Raw genomic sequence first — 23,933 nt, 5'->3', positions numbered from 1 at the left:
GTAAATCTTTTTAAAAAGAGAGGTGGCTGCTACTAATTGGCATGGACAGTAAGTGATGTAATGTATGAAAGCACCTGTTGCATAACTGGCATTCACTGAATGCCAGAGTCCTTCATTCTCCTTCCTCAGGAAGGGTGTTAAAATTGAACTTGGTGGTGGAAAACAGTTGATGTTTGGTCAGGTTGATGGTACATTCCATGTGAAATCACATGGCCCTTACCCATCAGTCTGGGGAGGACATGGTCCTGGCAGGGGCAAACTCACTTTCCACTCTCCATTTGACATAGGTTGAAGAAATGGTGTGGTTAATACACAACTTTCTTCCTGTCACTTGATTTATGTCGTTCACTAGTGACATCTGATTTTCACTTTCAGTACCTATTTCTGTATTTGGGTTCTTGCTACAGAAACAAGTCTCCAGGCCCTTCAGAACATGCCCAAAGTGCTCCGTGATGTGGAAGCCCTTAAACAGGAGGCATCTTTCCTAAAAGAGCAAATGATTCTTGTCAAGGAGGACATTAAAAAATTTGAACAGGACACCTCCCAGTCCATGCAGGTATTTTGGCTCCTGTCCTGAATGTTGACTTGTGGTTTTGGAATATGTTCATTCTCAGAGTGGGAGGCCAACCTTAACTGAGAATTCTGTCAAGCACTCAGAGTACTCTTTTTGCTGGGTTCCTTCAGCTTATTAATCTGTGTTCAGCACCTGTGACATTTAACTTGTAAGTGACACTGAAGCTCCCCAGAGACAGGAACGTGCCACAATACTTAGGTTTCAAGTCACTGATGGGAGGTAGAGAAAATAGAACAGTTCCTTCCTTGGTTTTTGACCCCTTTCCCTTTTAGGTGTTGGTAGAAATCGACCAGGTGAAGTCCAGGATGCAGCTTGCTGCTGAGTCCCTTCAAGAAGCAGACAAGTGGAGCACGTTGAGTGCTGATATTGAGGAGACATTCAAGACTCAGGTAAGTTTCTTGTTTAGGGGATGCTGTGAACTCTTCAGTGGGAACCTGAGGTTTGGGGAAACTAGTGAAATAGCCATTCTCTCACAACTGTAGGGGCAGGAGATGACCATGTACAGAAAGGTTTAGATATGGGGCAGGAAGAGTGTGAGAGTGCTCTGAGCATCTCTACCCTCTTTAGTTTTACCCTCTGTTTGACTGAAGCTTCAAGTCCCACAGAGTGGATTCAGAAGATGCCCCAATGAAAAAGGCAGAGAGAACAGTGTAAATGAGAGCAGGATGGAATGTGGTCCAGAGGGGCCTTGCACACCACAGGACCATGCTGAGTTACTTAACCCCTCCTGGGCTGCAGAGTGTGGAAAGTAGTTTACTTCTGAAACTTGCTTATCAGGATGAAATGAGATGAAAAACTTTGCTACTTGTAAAGCAAAATAAATTACTTATTATGCCTTGCTATTTTTAAAAACTTAATTTTTAAAAGTTTTTAAAAATTGTGGCAGACTCTGGCCAGCAGAGTCTGCATGTTGTGGCTGAAGACAAGAACAAATGCACACAGACCACAACAGTCCTGTGGAGAAAAAGGGATGGTACGGTACTCTCTTAAGATGAGAGTCCTGCGGCCACTTCTCTCAAGGGGAGAGCGCCTTGGCCACTCTTCATGGGGAGAGCGCCCCAACCCTTGCCTGGACAGGCTTTTATTGTTTTTCTCGGATCTTACATCAAAGAAGGATTTATTATCTATTACATAGAATGTTGTTTTCTACATTTTAGGTACCATCAAAGAAATGAAAATAATAAATGCAGAAGGGAAAGGTGGTGAGTTAGCTCTGTCCTTGGGAAAATTCACACAGGCTTTGGAAATTACTTTGAAGATAGGCAATAATCATCTACTGTTTCAGACCAGGGTGAGGGAGTTTTAGCAAGAGCAAGCCATAACAGTCTGGATGCATTTTCTAGGCCTGATTCCCACGGGAAAACCCAGTTTGAGGGTCTGGCTCCTGCCTACCACCTCACTTCTGTAGGTTTTCCATACAGGGCTGAGTCACATTTGCCAGACTTAAAACAAACTGGTTTCCTACAAAAAATGTTATAAATGAACACAGGAAAAACTTTAATAAACAGGAATAAACAGCAAAACATGCCTTTCTTATAATCCTGACATCCCTAATTTCCTAATTTCTCTTCTCCCACAAATTCTGTTATCACCTTTATGCCTATCCTTCTAGATACACACATACACGGGTGTGTTTCCTGCCCATTTTTTTCCACAAGTGGGAGCACATTGTGAACACTGCTCAGTACCTTGTGTTTTTACTCAATCATGTATCTATTATTCTGTGTCAGGTGTCATTATCTTTACCTACAGCAGAGCCATACTCCCTGTTCCATTTCAGAGCCCCATCGGATGTTGACAGATCCAACTGATGTGGGTTTATAGATGTAACTTGCAAATCTTACTGAATTCTTGGCACATGTGTGTGAGAGAGAATGGATTTAAGTATGGTCTGTCACTTTATAGTAGTGAGCTACCAATGTTAATTAGTTAAAAGTTATAAATCTTGTTTTTTCCTCCTCCTATCATGCTATTCAGAACTGCTTGCCCACAGTACCACATGCATCCTGCTGCACTCCCCCTAAGGCTCTTCAAATCTGCCCAGAGCTGCTCTCCACTTGCTCTTTTTTTGGGCTTCCCTGTCTTGGTTAATGGTGTAATTTTCTAACCAAGTATCTAGGCCAGAGCCTCAGCAGTCCTTAACTGTTCTTTCTTTCCCATCTCTCCCCATTTGTCTTCGTTATCTGTCCTTTTCATTCTTCTGCCACCACTCTAGTCATGCTTTCCAATTTGTTTACTGCTAGACCATTGCCACAGCCGCCCCTCAGTCTTGCTGCCAGGTCCCTCCCACATTCTAATTTATCCTCCACATGGGATCAGGGAGATCTTCTAAAGCATAGAATGGCACGTCATTTCCTTGTCCCTTGTCCTCCCATTTTAACCTTCAGTGATTCCCTATTTTCTACCAGATAAATCTTATGTACGCTCATAGGCATAGCCTGTCTTTCACAGAGGGCTTTGTGTGGCTTTTTCTGTGGCCATGCCCTCCATATGAACTCTACATTGTGACTGCTCTGATTGTTAACACCATCCTTTTATATCTTCCTTCTCTGCCTGGACTGTCCTTCCTCTCTTTTCTTACAGATAGTAGACCTCCTCTCATCCCTCAAGGTCCAACTGAAGTATCACCTCCTTTCTTAGCCTCCTTGCTAGCCCTTCACCTCTCACATGCAACATTAATTGCTCCCTCACCTGTGCTTCTGTAACACTGAGGCATACTTTTTAAATTGTATTACAGTCTTCTGTCCCAATACTCTGTGAACTTCAGGACAGTAATGTGACCTTCCTCATCTTTGAACACCTAATACAGTGTCTGACATATCATAGATGTGTCGAATACTGAAGTGAAGTGCAGTTAGTTATTACACTCTTAATTCTTTTGTAAACATAGCATTTAATTTTCTAGTTATGAACATAATCTATGTGTATCTTAGGAGGTTTGGAAAATACATGGAAGAAAAGAAAATGATTCTCATTCTTATCCGCTAGTAATATGTTTTTTATGTTTATTAGGTATTTTTTCTGTGTATTTGTATATATTTGTACTTATGTATTTTGTATGTATGCATATATTATAAGTAATATACATTTATATATATTCCGGTGCCTATATGCTTTTTTATCCTGTTTATTTTGGTTAATAATAAGTGGTGTTTTGCTATATAATTAGTACTTTTTAAAAACATCTGTGACTGTACAATACTCCACCTGCCATTATGAGTAACCCATAATTTATATTTTATTTATTATAGAAGATTTAGGTTGCTTCCAGGTTTTGTTATTACAACACTAAAATGGCACAAATTAATTATAATACATTAACATCTTTGTGTACTCTGATTATTTCCTTAGACAAATTTCTAAAAAAGGGAATACCAGGTCAAAGGATGTGAATATTTTTAAGGCTCTTGATGTATGGTACTAAATAGCCTTCCAGAAAGATAATATGAATTTATAGCACCAGACAGACTTTTTTTTTGCAACCTCACCAAAAATAGCTAATACAATTTTTAAAAACTTTTTCCAGTTGGTTAAGAAAATGGCACTTTCTCATCTCAATTTGCATTTATTTGAGTACTAGTAAAAGTAAGCACATCTTTATTGGCCATTTTCTTACTTTATGCTTTTTTCATGTATTTTGTCCATTTTTAACTGAAGTAGCAGGGATGTTGTAAAATGAGTATCCTCTGTGTTCTTTTTGTAGGACATAGCTGTGATTTCCGCCAAGCTAACAGGCATGCAAAACAGCTTAATGATGCTTATTGACACACCAGACTACTCAGAAAAATGTGTGCACTTGGAGGCCTTGAAGAACAGGCTGGAGGCCTTGGCCAGCCCCCAGATCGTGGCAGCATTTACCTCGCAGTCTGTAGGTGAGTGCTGGCTGTTTCTTACCTCTGTGTACCCCTCTGTACAGAGATGAGGCTTTCTGAGTCTTTGGCCTTTACAGTGTCTCAACGTTGATTAAATTATGTACATTGGATGTAAATTGTAACTTTATGGTGGTTGTTTTACTTCAACATTTTACATGAAAAATTTCAAAATGCTGAAAAGTTGAAATAAGTGTACAACAAAACACTATCTAGATCCTAGCATTAGCATTTTGCCACCTTTGCTTTTGTCACATACCTGCCCATCTGGCTAGCTCTTGAGACTCATCATCTTATTTATTTATTTATTTATTTTTATGTGATTCTTTTTTTTAAGTATATTTTATTAATTATGCATTACAGTTTTTCCAATTTTTTCCCCTTTATCACTCATCAGCCCTGCACACCCCAGCCCTCCAGCATTGCCCCCACTTAGTTCATGTCCATGGGTTGTACATACTAAGTTCTTTGACTTCTCTGTTTGCTATGCCATTCTTAACCTCTCCCCATCTATTTTATGCCTACCAATTATGCTTCTTATTCCCTGTACCTTCCTCCCCTCACTCCTCCCCCACCTGCATGTGATCTCCATTTCCCTGATTCTGTTCCTGTTCTAGTTGTTTGTTTAGTTTTTGTTTTTTAGTTTCAGTTGCTGATAGTTATGAGTTTGGTGTCATTTTGCTATTCATAGTTTTGATCTTCTTTTTCTAAGATGAGCCCTTTAACATTTCATATAATAAGGGCTTGGTGACGATGATCTCCTTTAACTTTACTTTATCTGGGAGGCACTTTATCTGACTTCCATTCTAAATGATAGCTTTGCTGGATAGAGCAATCTTGGATGTAGGTCCTTGCCTTTCATGACTTGGAATACTTCTTTCCAGCCCCTTCATCCTGCAAGGTTTCTTTTGAGAAATCATCTGATATTCTTATGGGCACTCCTTTGTAGGTAACTCTCTCCTTTCCTCTTGTTGCTTTTAAGATTCTCTCCTTATCTTTGATATTGGGTATTTTATTGATATGTCTTGGTGTGTTCCTCCTTGGGTCCAACTTCTTTGGGTCTCTCTGAGCTTCCTGGACTTACATGTCTCTTTCTTTCACCAAATTGGGGAAGTTTTCCTTTATTATTTTTTCAAATAAATTTTCAACTTCTTGCTCTTGTTCTTCTCCTTCTGGAACCCCTGTTATGCGGATATTGGAATGTTTAAAGTTGTCCTGGAGGTTCCTAAGCCTTTCCTCATGTTTTTGCATTCTTATTTCTTCATTATGTTCTGATGGAATGTTTATTTTTTCCTTCTGTTCCAAATCATTGATGTGAGTCATGGTTTCCTTCCATTCACTGTTGGTTCCCTGTGTATTTGCCTTTATTTCACTTTCTGTAGCCTTCACTTCTTCCTTTACTTTGCGACTGTACGCAATCATTTCTGTGAGCAACCTGATTACTAGTGTTTTGAACTCTGCATCTGATATGTTGACTATCTCCTTGTCACTTAGGTCTTTTTCTGGAGTTTTGATCTGTTCTTTCACTTGGGTCACGTTTCTTTGTCTCAGTGAACCTATAATGTTGTAAGGAGCAGAGCCTTCGATATTTGCCATGGTGGGGCTCCCACTTGTTGGCGTTGTGGCACTGCATGTGGAAGAGGTGTCAGAGAGAACACAATGGCGGTTGCTCAGCTCTCACTCTGCTTTGAAGAAACTGGCAGTTTCTCTGGCCACCCCAACCCACACACGTTTTTATAGTCAGAGGTTCTAGGCCTCTTATCTTGCCTGTGCTGGAACCCTGGGTTACATGGTTTGTCTTACTCTCCATTTGTTCCTCCTGATTTATCTGCATGTGAATGTGGAACTGCCAGGTCTGTCAGCTGCCACCTTGCCACGCATCCTCTTCCTCCTGGCTGCCCGTTTCTGCCCCTCCTACCCATCTGGATGAATGTTTTTTTCTTTAATTCCTTGGTTGTTAGACTCCATGGAGTTTGATTTTCTGGCACTTCTGGTTGTTTTTTGTTTTTAAATTGGTTGTTTCCTTCTTTGGTTTTGTGAGGAGGCCAATTGTATCTACCTATGCCTCTTGGCTGGAAGTACTCTATTAGGGTTTAAATAGCATTTTTATCAATATTGCTGTGGCCCCATTCAGTGCTTTTTGTCTGCAGTTCCACTTTGGTATGAATATTACAACTTCTGTTTATTTTTATGCCAGTACCACCCTGTTTTGATTATTTTAGCTTTATAGTAAGTTTTGAAATCATGAAGTGTGAGCTCACCAGTGTTGATGAATAATCGGGTACCCAGTGATACACTGTGTGGAAACAGGCCTTCTTTCCACGCCTTGCCCAGACCTCTGTTTTCACTTCTTTCCAGCATACTATACTCCATGCTTATATTCAGAGTACTCCCAGCATTTCCATTCCTTTTGAGCCAAAATGAGTGAATATCTGATTGGCATTCTTTGAAATCTGTAGTACAGATATTTTCATGGCTTCAATATGGATGAAATGGTGTTGTGTTTTTCTTTTGATAGTTGGTTTTGGTGAGTGTCAGGAAGAGTCCCCCTGCCTGCCCCCCTTCTCCCCCTCAAATTAATGTGCTCTTTAATCAACCGTCTCTCCTGGAAGGTCAAGGTGCTGCTGCTTTTTTTTTTTTTAATCCTCACACAACATTTTTTCATTGCTTTAGAGAGAGTGGAAGGGAGAGAGAAACATCGATGGGAGAGAGCATTGATTGGTTGCCTCTCGTATGCACTGGTTCCTGGACTAGGGATCTAACCAGCAACCTAGGCATGTGCCCTGACAGGGAATTGAACCCATCACCCTTCAGGATGATGCTCCAACCAACTGAGCCACACAAGCCAGGACCCAAGGTGCTTCTTTATCTAACAGTTCTTAAAGGGAAAGCTCAGATAAATTCATATATCCCCAACACATTACCCTTTTCTGTTTCTCTCCCAGAGTGATAAATTCTTAAGTATATATGCCTATTTTATTTTATACAGCCAGTAAATTCAGTTGATCAGATGAAGTAACTTTCTGTGGCATAATTTTACTTGTAGCAGAAATATGCAGTTAATTAAGCGGTCTTACAGAAATAATAAGAATTTTAAAGGCAAATAGTAATTTTCTAACTCATGGATTCCTGTGCATTAAAGTGGTATCTAACTGGCAATTCTCCCAAGTTTAGCTGGATTGTCTCTGCGGTGGTAGCTATTACAGATTTTCTTTCTCAGCTGTTTATTGGGCTTCCCAGAGATAAAGGGGAACAAAGCAGATATAAAAGTTTGGGTACTTGCCTACTCAGGAGTTTTTCCTTCTTTTTCATTGAATTCTAAGATTGTGGCATCTATGCTTTGGCCAGAAGGGGGCAGGTGAGAAGCGGCAGGGTTTCTGCATGTTCAGGGCCAGCAGTGATGCCCCTCCTGTTTTTCTGCTGTCATCCTAGAATCAAGTGCTTTGTTTAGTCATTTCCTCTGCCCTTAGGGAAGCATGTCAGAAATTACTTGATATTAGACCCATGAGTTGGCTCTCAGAGTTCATTGCTATGTATGGAATGCTGATGTTTACCAAGTGATTTACTTACTCCTCAAGCCACCAAATCTAGGAGTTGAGTTTGTTTGTGTGTGTGTGTTTTTTTTTTAAAGATTTTATTTATTTATTTTTAGAGAGAGGGGAAGGGAGGGAGGAAGAAAGGGAGAGAAACATCGACATGTGGTTGCCTCTCACACACCCCGTACCGGGGACCTGGCCTGCAACCTAGGCATGTACCCTGATCAGGAATCGAACCAGTGACCTTCTGGTTCACAGGTTGACACTCAGTCCACTGAGCCACACCAGACAGGACTGTTTGTGTTTTTTATCATTTCCATCTGGTGTGATCTCAATAAGAATTTTCAAAGGGAAAGTTTTTTTCAAATTATTAATGATGTGAGGAACACTAGGGCATATAAAGATGAGTAAGGTAAGGTTTCTGCCCATCAGGACAGATTAATTGAAGGTGAGGTTGGGAGAGAACAGTGCACAAATAGTTACAGAATGGAATGTGAAAGTCGCCTAAGCTTGCCCTGAGATGATGGAAAGGATGAAGGAAAACTGAGAATGTTTTTAGGCAAGAGCTAGTATCTGTGCAGGACCGTGAAAGAGGGATGACTTTAAAACGTTGAAAAATTGTTTCTGATTGTAAAAGTAATACATAATACAGGTTATTGAGAGTTTGAAAAATACAGAAAAGAAAATGATTTAGCAGCAAACTCACCACCCAGAGATGACTGTTAATGTTTTCTTCCATTTTTTTCCCTTTGTATCTTTTTTTTTTAAAAAAGATTTTTATTATAAGAGAGGGGAAGCGGGGGAGAAAGAGAAGGAGAGAAACATTGATGTGAGAGAGAAGCATTCGTCAGTTGCTTCTCCTATGTGCCCTGCCTGGGGACTGAACCTGCAACCCAGGATTGTACCCCAACCGAGAATTGAGCCAGCAACCTTTCACTTTGTGGGACAATGCCCAACCAACTGAGCCTTACCAGTCAGGGCCCCTTTGTATACATATATCTTTCAAGGAAAGTATATACGTTGAGTATATACAATTTTTTTTTTTTGCCCCAGTTACAGTAAAGTATGAGCATTTTCTTCTGGGTGTAAGATTTTGATAGGTGAGGACAAGCATTTGGGGTAGAGAGTACATCATATGTTTGAATGGTACAGAAGTAGGAAAACTCAGGGTCTGTTTTGGGGAATAATAATTAAGCCCATATTAGTGGAGTGAATGTTGGGAAGTGGTCCGTGATGAGGCTGGAAAGGAAGGTTTGGAACAGAGCATAATTTGCCTGAACAGATTGAGGAGCTTCTCTTCAGGGAATAATTTCACCTGTTAACAATTTATTAATAAGTCTCCTGAGGAGTGTGGCTAAGTGGAAGCAGTGTTGACTTTGGAGGTGGACAGACCTAGCTTTAAATGTCTGGTCTGCTGCATATGAACAATGAGACCTCAGTTTCCCCCTCTGTAAAATGAGTATGGAATAGGACCATACTGTTCTGGGGGGATTAAACAAGACTGTAAGAGCACAGCTCTTGGTCCAGAGAAAGTGTGCAGGGAAAATTCTTTCTCTTGGACCTCCTGCTTGGAGACTTTGTAGCTCTTACAGTAGTAGCCCAAGGGAACAATTCCTGTGAGACCAGTAAGGAACTCCAGGAGATTCTGCTTGAGTGAGAGCTACCTCATTTCTAAAAGGCCTGCAGCTCAGCAGATTTACCTAACCTACAAAGTGCAGACCCACAGATGAGTTAATTGGCTTTGTTTTTCTTTTTCTTGAATTCAGCTGATTTTTTTTTTCTTGTCAGCTACAATTTTGAAAAAGTTAAATTGTACTGAAGGTCTTATAAGGAAAAATACCACCATTTTTTATACCTTCTTGTGTCCCACTACCCATCCCAGGAGACCACCACTTTTAATTTCTAGAGCTTTTGTTCTCTAGTATTATACTTTGCATTTCTGCATAGTAAATGCATTACTTTATTTCTTTGTATGTCGATTTCAGACATTGTCTCTTGACTTCCTGTTCTAGCTAAGGATTTAGCTTTCATAGCTGTCCTCTCCCCTTCCCCCATTCTCTCCTATACCATTATTTAATGATGCTTATTGATGTGTTATTCTAAACAAGCAGTGTCCTGCTTGTTTAAGAGAGACATATTCTGCCCTTAACTTTACTTACCATATTTTGCCATGTAAAGGTGCTCTAGTGTATAATGTGCACCACGTTTTTGGTCCAAACTAATGGGGAAAAAAATCTTTTGTTTTAATTTTTTAATTCAATATTTTAATATATATATATACAACTGATTATCATATTCCAGGGTATTATTTTGCATATGGGTATCATTATTGCTTTCTAGAATTGTACTTTCAACACATAAGCGTAAATAAAAGAATTAAAAATGTTTATAGAGATACAGAATTAGTACTATCCAGGTAAAATGTGCATCCTTATTCCCTCAAAAATTTGGGCAGAAAAGTGCACATTATACACAGCAAAATATGGTACTGGTATCTTTCATATTTATGTTCTCCACTCATGAGTTACATCATTATCTAGGTAGGAACTTCTGAATATTAGCTCATGTGTCCACATTTATTTTGATAAATTCTTTCTTTTAGCTGCAACAGAAAACCTGGTAAGAGCATATACACATTTTATGTCGTTCTCCTTTAGAGCAATCCAAAATGTTTGTGAAGGTGTTTACTGAAATTGACCGGATGCCTCAACTTCTTGCATACTATTACAAGTGTCACAAGGTAAGAAGCTGTGAGTGGTTATGCTTGTGGAATCCTACTTTCATGCCTGCAGGTAAAAACTGCTTCCTCCCATTGACCATTTTCTTTTCATTAGCCGGCAGGGGGTGCTCTCAGTTCAGCCTGGGGATTTAGTTAATTGGCAGCTGGAAAATGAATCATCAGTTTTGGTCTCTCTTGTATTTATTTACAGCTGGATTTATAGGCTGAAAAATTGTTTTCATTTTTCATTTTTCATTTTTGTCCTCTAAGGGAGATTCATGTATTAAGCTTTATTAAGCCCTCAGCAAGCCATGAGAATTTTACATATTTCCTAGGTTTGTTAAAGTTAGGTTCCTAAAAAACTTGACAGTGTCCTGGGCTAGCTTAATTTCTTTCCAGTGTGATGCTCATGTGTCATTTAAGCAGTAGTGTTAGGACTTGAGGCTAAAACACACACTCACACCACTTTGAGGTCTATCTGAAGGTGGTAGTCTGCTGAGTGGAGGTACATTCGCTTGCTTTTGGTACAGGATAAAAGGAGAAAGGGTCACTTAGAGGGCAGTAGATTCAAGCTTTGATTGATGATCAGAGCAGATAGCTCTAAGTGGGTTTTTTCCTGTCTTTTTTGGAAGTGCATGACCATTAGTGGGTACATGGTTGGTCAAGATAGTAGGCTGCAGTACTTTGCTTGCCATGGGAGGAGGGCAGGGCGGTTTTAGCGGGAAGCATGTGTTGGTGTGCCCAGTAAGGCCCCTTTGTACTGCTTGTGCAGGCGCAGCTTGTAGCAGCCTGGCAAGAGCTCTGTCAGAGTGACCTACCCCTGGACCGGCAGCTCACTGAACTCTACGATGCCTTACTTGGAGCTTGGCACACGCAAATCCAATGGGCTACGCAGGTAACAGCTCACTTGGTTCTGGGGAGAGCAAAGCATTGGTAACCAGGAAAACAGGTGACTGCTCTGGGAGTTGTCTCTCTCAACTGCAGAGCACTGCCTGAGAACCTCTCTGCTGCTGTCATGAAAGGGGTTAAAAAATAAGCTCCAAACCCAAGGTAATAAAATCTCTAGATCTCACTTAAAACTCTATTTTTTATTTTTTTAATTAAAAAAATTAGTTTTTATTTTTTAAGGATTTTATTTATTTAGTTTTAGAGAAGAGAAGGGAGGGAGAAAGGGAGAGAAACATTGATCAGTTGCTTCTCAAACATACCCCGACTAGGGACCAAACCCAAAACCCAGGCTTGTGCCCTGACTGGAAATTGAATGGGTGACCTTTTTGCTTTTTGGGATGCCGCCCAACCCACTGAGTCTCACCGGTCAGGGCTCAGTTAAAACTCTTATTATCATTGTTATCTATATCAAATAGAATCTAATGTGACATTGTTACTTATTGTTCAGCAAGGGAGTCTAGAATTCCTCAAGGCCATTATCTTCTGATCTAAAAGCAGGAGGCTCTTAGCCAGGTGCTGTTTGAATAAGACTCATTTTTATCTTGACTTTGCATAAAATTTACCTGGTCCAAAGTTAGTTTCTTTTGTTCTCACAATACCTCAAGAGTTAGTGAAGAATGTGATTTTATTTCATTTTTTAAGATTTTATTTTTACTTATTTTTAGAGAGAGCACCTAGGAGGGAGAAAGAAAGGAAGAGAAACATCAGTGTGGGAGAGATATATCAATCAGTTGCTTCTTGCAGGCCCCCACCTGGGGACCTGGCCTGCAACCCAGACCATGTGTCCTGACTGGGAATTGAACCAGTGACTTTTGGTTTGTAAGCTGGTGCTCAATCCACTGAGCAACACAGCCAGGGCAAGAATTTGATTTTAGAGCCACCCTCTGACTTGGGGGCAGAGGTGAGACTGAGGAACTTTATTTGAAGTGGAAACTTTTCATCACCTACTTTCCCCAAATGTCTAGGCATTTTCAGACATAAAGGTTGTGAACCATTGTCCCTTTGTCTTGATGCCAGAAGGTGCAATAGGTCCTGTTTTAGAAGGGAAAGGGCTGTTTGCCTTCTCAGTGATGACTGACTGGATCTTTTTATGGTACGACTTACACTTTTTTTCAAAATTAGTTGTGAATCATTCTTCAAATGTTTGTCAGTCATTTGCTGGAATGAACTCAACTGTAGTTGGATAGAATTCTTTGTATAGGATCATGTCATGCAGGGTGGTTAAATTACTTTTCTTCATCCTCCCTGTTTCTTTCTCCATGAATCAACCTAATTCAGACTTTAAAAAAAGAAAACCAAAAAACAATGTCCTGTAGAAGTTTCACAGTTTTTATGTAATCTTTAGTTTTCAATGACCCTGTCCATCTATACTCATTTATGTGCTATCAGCTGCTGCTTCTGGTATCATGAAGATGAAAACAGTCCATGTCCATATGTACAGATGTTCTTCACATCTGAGGAAAAGGATTTACATTTCCCAGACTTCTGTTCAGGCCTCATCCCCAATTTCGTAAGGCATGCACTTATGCTAATTCATACTTTGGGCCCGTGACCCATTCTCTTTTCATGATGTAAGCATAGGAGGTGGCTGTTCTCTCCTGAAGCTCAGTTTAGGGTAAAAGAAGCCCAGAGGTGTTGGAGTAAATATCTTCTTTAAAATTTCCCCTAGTATGTTAATAGGAAAAATTTCCAAAAGCTTGAACGCATTGTACAGTGAACACCCATGTACCCACCTCTGAGGTTCCACAGTGAGCATCTTGCTGTATTAAGTATTATCATAGATCTAGTCATCTGTCCATGTGTGTGTCCCATTTGCCTGATCACTTTAAAAGAAAGGAACACCTCTGAGCATAAGGGTTTTCACTGAAACATGCATAAAATATGCTACTGAAGGTCTACTATATAATTTTAGAGTTTCACCTGGCCAACCAGTTAGAACTCTTTGATACAGAGTCATATAGTCTAATTCTGCTCCCCACCCTACCTCCTGGTCATTTCAGTAGGAGGTGAGAGTGAAGTGGACATTCATGGCTCAGTCCTCCTTTCTCACAACATGTAGGGAGAAGTTAGGATTTCTTTTTCTAGATAAGAATAGTTTTCATCTCTTCCTTGGATCTCTTCCTTTCTTGTAGTAAAATGTTTCTTCTGCCAAATGAGGAAGTTGATTGAACTGGGTGATTCTCATGGTCTCTGAAATTCCATTCCATGAACATGTTTGAAGGATAGTGAGGGGAATGCCTTCCCTGGAGAGGAGGGTTTGTACTTAGGCAGCTGTATGAGGCATGGGGGCATAGAATGGAACAACTTTGAATTCAACACACAGGAGTTTGTGAGAGTGATAGAGTGAATGATGACATTGTTTTAAGAATGATTTTGATTGTAAATAAACCCAGATTCAATACTGTTTAGCTAAACAGCTGTCCTAGGCTCTTCAACAATGTCATTGTCATGCATGACAGGAAAAACATTAGGGATTTGTTTTAAGATGAAAGGAGACCAAGAAAATATGACAATTAAATGTAATTGCATGATCCTTGATTGAATTCTGCATAGTGACAAAAGGCTATTGAGAACATTAAAGGGGCAACTGGGGGAATTCGAACATGGCCTGTAGTAGCTACAGGTGTAACATTTGGGCTAGGTGTGATTAACTGTAGTGTTGTAAAATGACACCCTCATTTTTAGGAGGTGTGTGCTGAAGCCATGTGTCGTCATGTCCATGACAGAAATAAAGCAAATGTGGTAAATTGTTTATAATGAATCTTGCAATATTTAAACACTTAAAATTTAAGTAAAAATTTAAAATAAAATTTAAAAGTAATACATTTGGTGGTGGTGAGCTCATGAAGAAAGACTGGGGGCAAGGTAGGAAGCTTGTCCGGTCTGGTGATGGTGACTTCATAAAAGCCATCTGGTTCCAGAAAAAGCAAGGGTTAGGACCTGGTAGCTGATATAGGCATTGGACAAAAGGAAAGTCAATGGGAGATTTTTCTCTGGTTGAATGGAGGTGCTAAGGACAAAAATAAGGAAATTGAAGGGAAATGGGTCTGGTGAGGTTAGTGGGAAAATAATTCTGATTTTGGACACTTAAATTTCAGATGAGAGTGACTCACCTTAATGCTGACATCCAGTAGGTGATGGGAAGATAGTTGCTCAGGAAGTATAAATTGCTCATTTTATTGTTTATTGGTTTTGTTTGGTTCTTTGCTCTGTTTCTTTCTCTCAGACTCAGAATGGGAGGTTTACCAAGTTAAACAGGTGTTCAAATTGAAGTTTTATGAATTCTCTATGCAGATTAAAAAACTTTGTTTTCCATTTTGATAATCTAAGAAAAAAATATAAGCATATTTTGGGTCATGTGTGTGACCACCTTATAACAGTTGCTGCCCTGTGATTTCAGTGGGTTCACTTGTGTGGATAGTCACATTGGTACCCCCATTCTGTTGGGGGCGAATTGGAAAAGAATAGAGACAAACTGAGTACTTGCGTGATGGAAGCACTGGTGCCAAGTGAGTGCTGTTTAATGCCATAGCCAGCTTGATGTTTTCAAGTAGTTTGTAGTTTGAAAGAGATAGGAGCAGTGTGAGAATTCTGTCATAACATCACCAAGTAGGACAGGCATGCTCGACTCAAGGACCTGTGTCATAGCAGTTAGAGCAAATTAATGATGGAAAGGACAAGAGAATATCATGTTTATTTGTCCTATCATTTTGGTTTTTGTTTTTTAAAGATTTTATTTATTTATTTTTAGAGAAAGGGGAAGGGAGGGAGAAAGAGAGGGACAGAAACATCAATGTGTGGCCTCTTCTGTGCCCTCTACTGGGGACCTGGCCCGCAACCCAGCCATATGCCCTAACTGGGAATTGAACCGGCGACCCTTTGGTTCACAGGATGGTGCTCAATCCACTGAGTCACACCAGCCAGGGCTATTTGTCCTATTACTTTCAATTTTATTACTTTTATAGTTAATTTTTTATTGTGGTAAAATATATACAACTTGAACCATTTTTAAGTGTACAGTTAAGTCACAATAAGTACATTCAAATATTGATTAACTATCACCACTATTTCCAGAATTTTTAAAAATTATGTCTTGTTGATCATGCTATTATAGTTGTCCCAAATTTTCCCCCTTTTCCCCCTCCATTCAGCACCTCCCACTCCCTCAGGCAGTCCCCACACCATTGTTCATGTCCATGGGTCAGGCGTATAACTTCTTTGGCTATTCCATTTCCGGTACTGTACTTTACATCCCCATGACTATTCTGTAACTGCCTATTTGTACTTCTCAGTCCTCTCACCTCTTCACCCATTCCCCCACAGCCTTCCCATCTGGCAACCATCAAAATGCTCTCCATATCACTGATTCTGTCTCTGTTCTTGTTTGCTTCGTTTTTTAGATTCAGTTGTTGATAGATATGTATTTATTGCCATTTTATTGTTCATGGTTTCAGTCTTCTTCTTTTTCTTTTTTTTTTTACAGTTACATAGTAAATGCTTTATTTTGAATGTAGAGAAAGAAGTGCCCACTTAATAGAAAATTTATTTCTTCCGGCTATCATTACATAAATACTGAACAAATATTTTTTTCTCATCCTTTTTTTTTAATATATTTATTGATTATGCTATTACAGTTGTCCCATTCCCCCCCCCACTCCACTCCATCCTGCCCACCACCTCCCTCCCACATTCCCCCCCTATAGTTCATGTCCATGGGTCATACTTATAAGTTCTTCGGCTTCTACATTTCCTACACTATTCTTACCCTCCCCCTGTCTATTTTCCACCTATCATCTATGCTACTTATTCTCTGTACCTTTCCCCCCCCTCTCCCCCTTCCACTCCCCTATTGACAACCCTCCATGTGATCTCCATGTCTGTGGTTCTGTTCCTGTTCTAGTTGTTTGCCTAGTTTGCTCTTGTTTTTGTTTTCGGTGTGGTCATTAATAACTGTGAGTTTGCTGTCACTTTTACTGTTCTTATTTTTGATCTTCTTTTTCTTAGGTAAGTCCCTTTAACATTTCATATAATAAGGGCTTGGTGATGATGAACTCCTTTAGCTTTACCTTATCTGAGAAGCACTTCACCTGCCCTTCCATTCTAAATGATAGCTTTGCTGGATAGAGCAATCTTGGATGTAGGTCCTTCCTTGCCTTTCATGACTTCAAATACTTCTTTCTAGCCCCTTCTTGCCTGTAAGGTTTCATTTGAGAAATCAGCTGACAGTCTTATGGGAACTCCTTTGTAGGTAACTGTGTCCTTTTCTCTTGCTGCTTCCAAGATTCTCTCCTTATTTTTAATCTTGGATAATGTAATTATGATGTGCCTTGGTGTGTTCCTCCTTGGGTCCAGCTTCTTTGGGACTCTCTGAGCTTCCTGGACTTCCTGGAAGTCTATTTCCTTTGCCAGATGAGGGAAGTTCTCCTTCATTATTTGTTCAAATAAGTTTTCAATTTTCCACTCTTCTTCTTCTCCTTCTGGTACCCCTATAATTCGGATGTTGGAACATTTAAAGATGTCCTGGAGGTTCCTAAGCCTTTCCTCATTTTTGTGAATTCTTGTTTCTTCATTCTTTTCTGGTTGGATGTTCCTTTCTTCCTTCTGGTCCCCTCCGTTGATTTGAGTTTCAGTTTCCTTCCCATCACTATTGGTTCCCTGTACATTTTCCTTTGTTTCTCTTAGCATAGCCTTCATTTTTCCATCTAATTTGTGACCAAATTCAACCAATTCTGTGAGCTTCCTGATGACCAGTGTTTTGAACTGTGCATCTGATAGGTTAGCTATCTCTTAGTTGCTTAGTTGTATTTCTCTGGAGCTTTGATCTGTTCTTCCATTTTTTTCGTCTTGGCATGCCTGTTTCGTAGTAAGGGGCGGAGCCTTAGGTATTCACCAGGGTGGGGTAACCCACATCCCTGTGTTGTGACACTGTCAGTGGGGAAGGGGTCCGAGAGGGAACAGTGGCGCTTGCTGTGCTCTCTTCTGGATTTCAGTCACTTCCCCCACTATCTCAAGCAAGTTGGGCCCTTCTGGTGCTGATTCCCGGGTGGGTGGGCTTGTGTGTATTTTAGAACCCTGTGGGTCTCTTCAACAAACTCTCCTGTGAGGCTGGGAGTTTCTCCTACTGCTCCCTCAACCCCCACAGGTGTTTTCAGTCAGAAGTTTGAGGCTTTATTTCCCTACGCTGGAGCCCTGGATTGCTTGGTTTGTCTCACTCCCCAGTTGTTCCTCTCGGTTTATCTGTACTTGAATGGGGGACCACCTGCTCCACCAGCTGACACCTCGCTGGGTCTGCCAGCCACAGCCTTGCCTCCAGTCCTCTCCTCCCACCTGTCCATTTCTGCCCCTCCTACTGGTCTGGATGAATGTTTCTTCTTTCACTCCTTGATTGTCAGACTTCCATACAGTTCAATTTTCTGTCAGTTTTGGTTGTTTTTTGTTTTTAAATTGTTGTTGTCTTTCTTTTGGTTGTGTGCTGAGGCACAGTGTGTCTACCTATGCCTCCATCTTGGCCGGAAGTTTATGTATTTATTTTAGAGAGAAACCTTGATCTGTTGTTCTACTCATTTATGCATTCATTCGTTGACCCCTACGTGTGCCCTGATCAGGGATTGAAACCGTAACATTGGCATGTTGGAACAATGCTCCAGCTAACTGAGTTGCCCTCCAGGGCTCAAAACTGATTTTTGAGTGTTGATTTTATATCCTGTATTTTTGCTGAATTTGTCAATTTTTTATTAGTTTTTTTTGTGTGTGTGTGAATTCCTTAAGGTATTCTACTTTCAAAATTATTATTTGTGAACAGAGATAACTTTACTTCTTTCTTTCCAATTTGATAGTAGCCTTTTCTTTTTTTTGTGTTGCCCAATTACTCAGGCAAAAGTGGGCATTCTTGATCTTAGGGGGAAAAAGCTGTCAGTCTTTCACTATTGAATATGATGGTAGCTGGGGGTTTTTATAAATGATCTTTATCATATTGAGGAAGTTCCTTTACTACTAGTTTATTGAGTTGTTTAAATCATGGAATTGTGTTGAATTTTGTCAAATGCTTTTTCTGCATTGAGATTATCATGTATTTTTTCACTTACTGTTAATGTGCTGTATTACATTGATTGATTTGTATATTTTGAAACATCCTTGCATTCTGGAGATCAGTTTTCACTTGGACATGAGGTATCATTCCTTTCATGTGCTGCTGAATTTGGTTTACTGGTATCTTGTTTAGGATTTCTGTATGTGTAATCATAAGGGATATTGGTATATAGTTTTCATGTAAGTTAATGGGCATTTCATCTAAGTAAATTTGTTGGCATACAATTATTCATAATATTCTCTTATTAATCTTCTTATTTGTATAAAATTGGTAGTGTCCCCACTTTCATATCTGATATTATTAATTTGAGTCTTCTTTTTTTTCTTAGTCACTCTAAGGTTTGCCTATTTTCTTAATCTTTTCAAAGAACCAACTTCTAGTTTTGTTGATTTTTAAATTGGTTTTTCTATTTTATTTTATTTGTCTCTGCTCTAATCTTCATTACTTTTGTTCTTTTGCTACTGTTCTGTTTAGTTTCTTCTGTTTCTAAGTCCTTAATGTGTACAGTTGGGTACTGATTTGAGATATTTCTTTTTTAATATCTGCATCTACAGCTATTTCCCTCTTAGTGCTGCTTTTACTGTATCCCCTGAATTTTGCTATGTAGTGTTTTCATTTTCATTCATCTAAAGGTATTTTCTAATAAAATTCTTAATTTATTGATTTTATGGTTTTTAAACTTAAATCTTTTTTGTCCTTAATGTTGCATAAGAAAAATCTTATATCTTGCATTGTGTTTGTGCATTATTTAAATTGTTATTAAAAAAAAGCATTTAATCATCAGTGGAGGTCTATGAGAATGCCCCTCTAAAGGCACTGTGTATATGATTCGAGTTTTGTCAAAGATACGTCTTGACTACAGAATGGGCAAAATCCTCAGTGAATAAGTGAATCTATGATCTAAAAGGCTCTGGATACACTATTTCTGGTGGTCCTTACCTTTACTGAAGATCTACGTTAAGAAGAGAGAGGTGGCTAAGAGCTGGTCTGCGAATCTGCCTAAAGGTTCTCCAGCTCTGATTCAGTGAATTGCTCTTCTTTAACAATGTTTTATTCCCTCTCTTCTAATTCTTCCCAATTTCTGCAGTGTCATCTTCACAGTCCTCTCTGTAGCCAGTTTTGGTGACCATACAGGGGTGTCTGACCTGTATGCAGCCTGTGGGACACATGCGTCCAGGATGGCTATGAATGCAGCCCAAAACAAAATTGTAAATTTACTTAAAACATTGTGACATTTTTTTTGTGATTACAAGTCACAATGTATTTAATGTGGAGCCAATGTGGTACAGAGACGCCAAAAGGTTGGATACCCCTGAATTCTAAATACTACATTTTGTAGATTTGAAAATAGTTCAGCACTTGGGGCCAGTGATAGACATGAAGGAGCCAGTTGTTCTGGACACATTGCATGTCCTGCTGGTTCACTTGGCTTTCTGAGCATGTTCACCTTAGCTGTGAGAAAAACTTGGAATTTATAGCTCTTGATTAGACCACTTGGATTGCTTCTTTAGAAGGTATGCACCCATTTGATCATGTGTACTAATGCACATACCCCTCTCCCACTGCAGGTTTTCAAGAACCCCTGTGAGGTGGTGACTGTGCTCCTGATTCAGACCCTGGGGGACTTGGCGCCCTCTCTACCCATGTGCCTCACCTCCAGTGTGGAGCGGGCAGGACCTGAGCTGGAGCTCCCCAAGCTGCTGGAGTTGTATACTGCCACGGCCCACTTTGCCAAGGGGCTGGAGATGGCACTGCTTCCCCACTCACGTAAACATGTCTCTCCCTGTCTCTGCCTTGTCTTTACTCACTGTTGTTGAAGCTTCTGGGGCCTGAGTTGGTTTGCCTTTTCAGGTGCCACCTGATTTTACAGAAGTAGAAGGTGTCACTGTTCTCCTCAACAGATATGATAACCTTTTCCCTGAAAACTTTGCCATTATGGAGATAGTTGCTGCTTAATATACTTACCTAACAGCAGTGCTGCCTTGGTGCTTTACTCATTCTGGGGAAGTGATGGACCCTCTGCAGGGTCTTAGAAGGTACAAGAGGCAAGTAGACATTAGTAGTTGCCAGTTGGCAAAGGTTTCTTTGGGAATGTAGTGTCCTCTTCCTTTTAAGTCATCATTTAACCTCAGGCAATTCAACCTAAAAGTTCAGTTTCAGAAAACAAATGGGTTAGAGGAGCTTTTTGATGTGGCAACAAGTTTTGAGGATAGGGGTGCTCTGTCAGGACTGAACATGGCCATAGGGAAAACGGGCATCCCCCAGTGCCATCTAAGAGGAGAGCACTCTCTGTCCCCATTTGGGCACATGATGCCCTGGGGTCTGCAATTCCCCAGCTCCTGCCATCTGTGCTAAAAGCATCATCAACTTCTAAGTAACACAGACCTCATGATGCATGCTGCTGTCAGGTTAGGAAATAGCTCCAGGAAAGTCTTGTTCTACCATGAGTGGCTGCTGTGTCACCAGCTCAGCTTATTTAATAGTTATTCTCTTTAATTATACTCACATATAATTACCTTGGACATTCCAGGGAGTATATTTATTGTTCAGGGTCCTGATGATTCATAGGTGTTTTTGGCATACTCAGTGGTCAGGCCTTGGTTGTGGGAGAGGCACAGTGACTCTGGCAGCTTCCAGGGGATGAAGGTGCCCTTCCAAGTGGCCAGAGGGTGTGGAGGCCATGCATCCTGCTGGAGCAGAGTGGGATGAAGGTGATCCAGGAGCAGGTTGCCTTCCTCCCCCTGACCATAGACACAGTATTGAAGAGTCAGGTATATAGGTTCTTTGTTAGTCAGCCATAGTGGTTAAGATTTTTAATGATTCCTATGCTATTTTCAAAAATGTACTTTTTAAAAAGATTTTATTTATTTATTTTCAGAGAGAGGAGAAGGGAGGGAGAAAGAGAGGGAGAGAAACATCAGTCGGTTGCCTCTTGTGGTCCCCCAACCTGGGAGCTGTCCCGAAACCCAGGCAGGTGCCCTGACAGGGAATCAAACTGGCGACCTTTAGGCTCACAGCCAGCACCCAATCCACTGAGCCAGGGCTCATAAAAGTTTTTTTTTTTTAATTTAAAAATACTTTGGAAACATTTTAACAAATAAAAAAGAATAAAAATGAGCTTCATCACTTGGAGAGAGTCACTGCAACATTATGTATTTCCTCCTAGTAATTCAAATATAAATACACATTTTTTATAAATACATATATATACTTTATATGTACACACGTACATATGTACATATTTTTGAATATTGATTGTATACAATCTTATATTCTCTTTTTTTGCTTAAAATAATATAAGGAGAATTTTCTTATGTCATTAAATGTTTAATGACCACTTTATGAGTTGCTAGTTGCTAATTCTTTGTTAGTTCTTGGAACACTTTGTGTCAAAAGCAAGAAAGCACTCAAGGACTGATAGGGACATATCAAAAAGATACAGGTGCCAACCTGAAGGAACAGCCACTGACCAAATTTCAAATAATTTGAACATTTAAATGAATAATAATAATGGATGAAAACACAAGGAATAAAAAAGAATTCATGAGTTCATAGTAATATTAAAGAGAGGGAAAGAAAGGAAAATCCCTACTTTACAAAAGAATGCCAGAACATATATGTAGAAGGAATGAGAAAATTAGGAAATCTCCATTTATCGTCAGTAATGTAAAGTTTATTCGGGCAAGCATTATCCACTGGGTAAATGTTCAACCTAGAAGTTGAATTGCTGTGTCATAGAATATGCTCATTTAAATTTTTTTAAAATTTTATTTGTTGATTTCTATGGGGAGAAGGAGGAAAGAGTGAGAGAGAAATATTGCTTTGTTGTTCCACTTATTTATGCATTCATTGGTTGTTTCTTGTATGTGTCCTGACTGGGGATCGTACCCATAACCTTGGCATATTGGGATGATGCTCTAACAAACTAGGCCAGGGCCCACCCATTTAAATTTTGATACACAATTTTAAATTTTTATGTCGTTGAATTTTGGGAATGCCTAGTATGTTGGTACTCTGTTTCTATAAAGTCCTGGAAAAGTGTTTTCCTGCAGAGCCTTTTCCCTATAAAACTGTTTGAACTTGACTGATGAGTCATTATTTGAAAAGGTTCCTTTTTTTCTTTTTGATTTAAAAATGTTTTATTTTTTAATTGCAGTATGAAGTAGTTCTTAACTACAGTGGATTGTGGGATGTAGGGGCTGGGTGTCTTTAATAGTGCTTTTGACAAATGATACACAAAGTCCCAATGTATCAAGATATTGACAGAAGTGATTTTTACAGCTTCCATGGACAGTAAAAGCAGGTCAAAGAGTGCAGTCACCCTGAGATGAAATGGGAAAGCCCCAGTACCTGTCCCGTGTTGTTTTCCAGAACTGATTTCTGACTCTGCGTTCATTATTGCCTCTCATTTCTGATTTACTAAAGACGAGCACAACCCAGTGAAAGTCGTGGAGCTGGTGGACACCGTGTATGGTCCGTACAAACCCTACCAGCTCAAGTATGGTGACATGGAAGCCAGGAACCTCCTCATCCAGATCAGCATGGTGCCTCTGGTAATGTTGTGACACTGCCACTGGTCACTCAGGGGTCATTCTGTTTGCTGGGCAGAGGGTTGGGGATGATGTACACCAGAGAAGGTGGCCTCGGGTGTGCATGGAGTAAGAACAGCTATGCAAAACACAGCTCTAAAGCACTTGTGGACCAAATGTAAAATGAGACCACAGATGTACTCACAGTTTTCTACTTAAAATCCCCAATAAAGATCTAATCGAATGAGAAGCTTACTTCTGGTGGGGATAAGTTCATTGTCTCCCTGATTTAATAATTTCTTTTGGGGGGGGCCAGTCTTGTTTGAGGCAGATAAGCAAAGGAGTGCAGCAGCTAGGCATTTACGGACAGGGCTCTAGGGGCACCATCTGGGCACTGGAAGGGAAGAGAGCTTATGCCCAGAGCAGATGTTAAGGTTGTCTGGCATGAGGCGAGTTGACATTTAGGAACAGATCTTAGGGTAGTTAAATCTACTGCTTACACCATTGTTCTGTTTCCTAGGGATGTACCTAGAAAGTCTGTTATGCTTACGTGATACACTTGCCCCTGAAGGAGGCATTTTCTTTTCATGGCTTTCTTTTGGAATGTCTCATGCAGAGAATCTGATTTCTAGCTTGAGAAGTAGAGGGAGAGATGCCATCTTAATCAC

At 40.0% G+C, this 23,933-nt stretch overlaps 1 protein-coding gene across 2 annotated transcripts in view; it reads left to right on the top strand.

Annotated features, from left to right (window-relative positions):
• The window catches only part of COG7 (component of oligomeric golgi complex 7), a 63,120-nt gene that overhangs the window by 5,751 nt on the left and 33,436 nt on the right, over window positions 1-23,933 (top strand). Inside the window, exons 2-8 of one of the 2 annotated variants that reach the window (XM_024560363.4) lie at window positions 408-556; window positions 847-963; window positions 4,278-4,446; window positions 10,637-10,719; window positions 11,471-11,593; window positions 20,305-20,503; window positions 23,162-23,289. In XM_024560363.4, the coding sequence (XP_024416131.2) occupies window positions 408-556; window positions 847-963; window positions 4,278-4,446; window positions 10,637-10,719; window positions 11,471-11,593; window positions 20,305-20,503; window positions 23,162-23,289 (968 nt within the window). The remainder of the gene's footprint in view (window positions 1-407; window positions 557-846; window positions 964-4,277; window positions 4,447-10,636; window positions 10,720-11,470; window positions 11,594-20,304; window positions 20,504-23,161; window positions 23,290-23,933) is intronic. The other variant, XM_024560364.3, reaches the window with a different exon arrangement.

The sequence above is a fragment of the Desmodus rotundus genome, chromosome 1 (genome assembly GCF_022682495.2).
Source record: "Desmodus rotundus isolate HL8 chromosome 1, HLdesRot8A.1, whole genome shotgun sequence".
NCBI classification, from domain to species: Eukaryota; Metazoa; Chordata; class Mammalia; order Chiroptera; family Phyllostomidae; genus Desmodus; species Desmodus rotundus.
The sequence above is the reverse complement of the archived record's forward strand: the minus strand, read 5'-3'. Positions and strand labels throughout refer to the sequence as shown.